Source organism: Fukomys damarensis, unplaced genomic scaffold, assembly GCF_012274545.1.
Source record: "Fukomys damarensis isolate Sample0158 unplaced genomic scaffold, DMR_v1.0_HiC HiC_scaffold_34, whole genome shotgun sequence".
In the NCBI taxonomy this organism is placed as follows: Eukaryota; Metazoa; Chordata; class Mammalia; order Rodentia; family Bathyergidae; genus Fukomys; species Fukomys damarensis.
In genome coordinates, this window is record NW_022900946.1 from 24,814,201 (window position 1) to 24,818,147 (window position 3,947).

A 3,947-nucleotide genomic window follows, 5' to 3' on the forward strand; every position below is an offset into this window, starting at 1 on the left:
TGGTGGCCCGGCGGGTTTGTCCAGGCTGGAGCAGTCCTTGTCCCACCGCGGGGCAGACTCACTAAGCACATTTGTTCTCGCCAGGATCCTGGTGGACCTGCTGAATCTGAACGTGGCGCCCCTCGCCGTCTTCCAGATGCTCAAGTCTATGTGCGCCGGGCAGAGGCTGGCAAGTGATCCCCAGGACCCTGCAGCTGTGTCTCTGCCCTCATCAAGCGTCCCCGAGACTCGAGGTCAGAGCTGGGCCCCCTGCTCTCAGGCCCGTGTGGCGGGGGTAGCTGGTCATGGCGTCTGCTTGGCCTTGAATGGCCAGGCGTATCTTCCCAAGACTTACAGGCTCAGGTTCCAGGCACCCTTGGGAGTGCACTTGAAGATCAAGGGGTCTCAGCGGGAAGTTAGGGTGGCGCAAGCAGGCCAGGGTTCGACTGCCCCAGCTTCCTACCTCTTCACGCATGCCTTCATTCCGCAAGCACAGAGAAAAAGATGGCTTTGGTACCTGACCTCCTGGCGTTTATGGCCTCCAGGGAGTGACTAGAGAATAGTGCAGGCACCCCTTACTGTACTCAGCCTGTGCCCAGGTTCTGGCCAGCTGGGCCTCCCTCAGAGAATTGCAGATGTTGGTGAGGACAGTGTGTTACAGTAAAGCCTCTGGTCCCCGCTCCAACTCGTCCCTGTGTGTGGCTTCTGCCCAGGGTGACTATCTGGAACCTTCGAAATGTAGCAGAACCTTCCAGGCCAATGGAAAGAGGACCTGGGCTGGGTCCCTTGCCTGGAAACACTCTCACATCCACACAGGCACCCTGAGGAGGGACAGAGGGCAACCCAGGCCCTTGTGGGGAGGAGTGCCAGGGCCCTGGGCACCCTCGTTCCTGGCCAAAAAGGCTTTGGGCAATGACATCTAGGCCTCCTCACTGACCCACCCTCTCTCTGTCTGCTGTCTGTGTCTCTTTCTCTGACCTCCAGAGGCTTCCTTTCTCTCTGCCAGGAACAGTACTCCCCCAGCAAGGTCTTCCTTTTCCTCAGCCCTGCAGCCTGCGGCCTCTCCGGTTCTGCTGCACAGCCCAGCTGCCATGCACTCGCCTCTCTCTCCAGGGCCCCCTGCTTCCCTTCGGTTCTCTTGCTGCCTGTTCTCTCCTTTCACAGGTTGCGTTTATTGGCTTATCTCTGGGGGTTGGTGTGCTCTCTTGTATCTGTGGAAACTGCCAATTGCCCCACAACACCAGAGCAACTTTGAGCTACAAGAGCAGGACCCTGTGGGTGTATATCTGTCAAATAGCTTAGAACTAGGTCATGGTTTCTGGCTTGGCTTTTTAAAGACAGTATTTGTACAACATGTAGTCAAGCTAATGTCAAGGAGGGGACCGACACTTCTATGTTCCAGGCTAACTTCAGTGGGTGAGATTTACATGCTGTAAAGGGTCCCACCGCAGGGGAAGGATAGCAAGCTATGGGCTGGGGAACAGGCAGCATGGGGTACCATTGGGAACAAAGCCTCAGCTGTGAGAAGCACTTCAGCCTCTTAGGTGCTCTGCCAACTACCTGGGTGGTAGGTCTGGACAATGGGACGGATACCATGCCTCCCCCAGCCTCTTTGGCAGCACAGAACAATGATGTGTGCTTGTTCCATAAGTCACACATACACACTGAGTCCTCTTTCCTGCTTCATTCCTGGGCTTTGGGACCTTCCGTGCGTCAAGAGTGGTGAGACTGGGGGCTCTGGCCTGGGAAGGTTGCTCCCTCCTGATGCCCTCTCTACACTGCCCACCTCGGAGCGGTGCCTAGGAGGGGAGGGTAAACTACAGGCTGAGGTGAGAAATTGCCAGATTGTGAGTTTTCAAAAGGAGAGAGATACTGAGTACAGGGTTTCCTTACCCTAGAGGATGTTGTTACTCAGTGACCCCAGCTGCTGGGCACAGCCCTTGCCATCAGAGGCACAGAGGGAACGTGAGATAGACATGACTCTGGTTAGAGGCGGCTAGATAAACCGACAGCGGTGGTGGAGTGGGGAGGTGTGGTCTGCCCAGACACAGGAGGCTTCAGTATCTCCGGAGCAGCAAAGGCTAAGCAAAGTAGGGATAGGAGAGGCCTTGGCATCCCTGCCAGATGATGTGGGCAGAGGGGGCACTGAGTGAGGCCAGGCAGAGAAACAGGGCAGTGGTGGTTGTGGTGTCCAGGCCACTGGCAGGTGGGAGAGGGAGAAAATGGAGAGCTAGGAGGTGTGTGGAAGGAAGGCATGGAGGGTTAGGAGGACTGGGGACATGGTATTAATGAAGGGAGGTCGGGAGGAAGCCTCAAGCATGAGGACTGGAATGGCCTCCAGAGTTGTTGGATGTCAGGGGCCCAGTGCTACCAGCATAGCCCAGGCCCTGACCCTGGGAGGACACCTAGGTTCTGCGGAGATGCCCTGTGGGGGAAGAGGGGAGTGATGCAGAGGACGCCTCTACATTCTCCTAGTGTGCTTCCGCTGAGGAGCTACTAGATAAGGTGCAGAAAAAGCTCTGAGGTCTGTTTTAGCATCCATCCCCCAGCCACCCCATAAATGACAAAATCTAGGGTGGAGAAAATTAGGGAATGGTCAAAGTGTTGGTGTTGTAGGAGTATGATGGGAGTTCAGGACCCCTGGAGTTGCTGACTGTAGGTTTCCCATAGGATTCAAGTACGAAATTGCTCCAGGCCATAGGTCTGAGCCTTATTCAGGCTCCAGTTTATAAGCTACATACAGCAAAGCACAATGGGGCCATCTGAGTGGCCTGCAGGGACTCATGCCCAGCAGAGAAGGGGAAAACAGAAAAGCCCAGAAGCACAGAGAAGTAATATTTGTCACAGCGAGGGTCTACAGTCACTAGGGAAAAATTAAATTCATTTCAGTATTCTCTGATTAGGTTTAAGGAAACTGCATTTTGAAGATGTCCCTCCAGATATGTAAGGTGAAGTTAGGTGTGTAGAAGATGTGTCACACAGCTGTGGTGTCCAGTAAAGGAGCCCTGAGCTGTGTACAGCCACTGTAGTTGAGGGACACTGTATGTGTAAGTACATACTGGACATCGAAGAGCTGGAGCAAAAATGAGGGCAGCAGCTTATGAATATATGTGGGTTATGTACTGAAATGGTAAGGTAGCCATCCTTCAGTATTTGTGAGGGTTTGGTTCTGGGACGCAGACACTCCCCCCACCATGAGTAGCAAAATCTATGTCAAGTTCTTTATATGAAATGATATAGCATTTGCATATAACTAACTTATGCATATCCTCTCTTTTACAGTTTAAAATGTAAAATTTAGCTCAGTGGTTCTGCCGCCTGCTTTGCAAGCACAAGGACCCAAGTTTGATCTCTAGTACCAAAAAAAAAAAAAAAGTAAAATGACCTACCATGACTGTAAAGTGAGTTTTAGTTGTTTTACTTTATGGTACTGAGGATAGAACTCATGGCTTATACATGCTAGGCAAGTGCTCTACCACTAAGCCACACGCCTAGTCTGTATTGATTTTTCTTAGCGGTGGAGTCTCATTACGTTGCCTTGGCTAGCCCCGAACTGAGCTCAAGTGATTCTCCTCCCTCAACTTCCCAAGTACTTTAGGCAATAGGTGTGGGCCCTGCACCTGGCTTTCCTTATCCTCTCTCTACAATACTTAGAATAGTAACTTTAATGTAAGTGCTGTGTAAATAGTTGTCATAGGGTCTAAGGAATGGTAACAGGAAAAGCCATCTACATGTTCAGTGCAGGTTTCATTTTCTTTCAATTCTTTTTTTTTTGAACCTGTAACTGGCCTTGTTAGGAAAGGTGGGGTGAGGTGCAGAGGCCCAGGCCCCAGCCCAGCTGTCACTTGAGGGCCCGCTTGGTGGTTCAGGGCCTGGGAAAGCGCGGTCACAGTCGGTTGGGTGCCAGCGGACCTGCTGCACCCTCAGGTACCGCCTCGGCGCCCCCGCCGGCCCAGGCAGGGCCAGGG

The 3,947-nt window shown here is 52.7% G+C and overlaps 1 protein-coding gene across 1 annotated transcript in view; it reads left to right on the forward strand.

Annotated features, from left to right (window-relative positions):
- Window position 1: 1 nt before the first annotated feature.
- Window positions 2–3,947, forward strand: part of Mzt2b (mitotic spindle organizing protein 2B) — a gene marked incomplete at its 5' end in the record, with an annotated part of 9,728 nt that continues 5,782 nt past the window's right edge. The window contains 2 exons of the mRNA XM_019206980.2: window positions 2–233; window positions 964–1,143. Coding sequence (XP_019062525.1) covers window positions 2–233; window positions 964–1,143 — 412 coding nt within the window. The remainder of the gene's footprint in view (window positions 234–963; window positions 1,144–3,947) is intronic.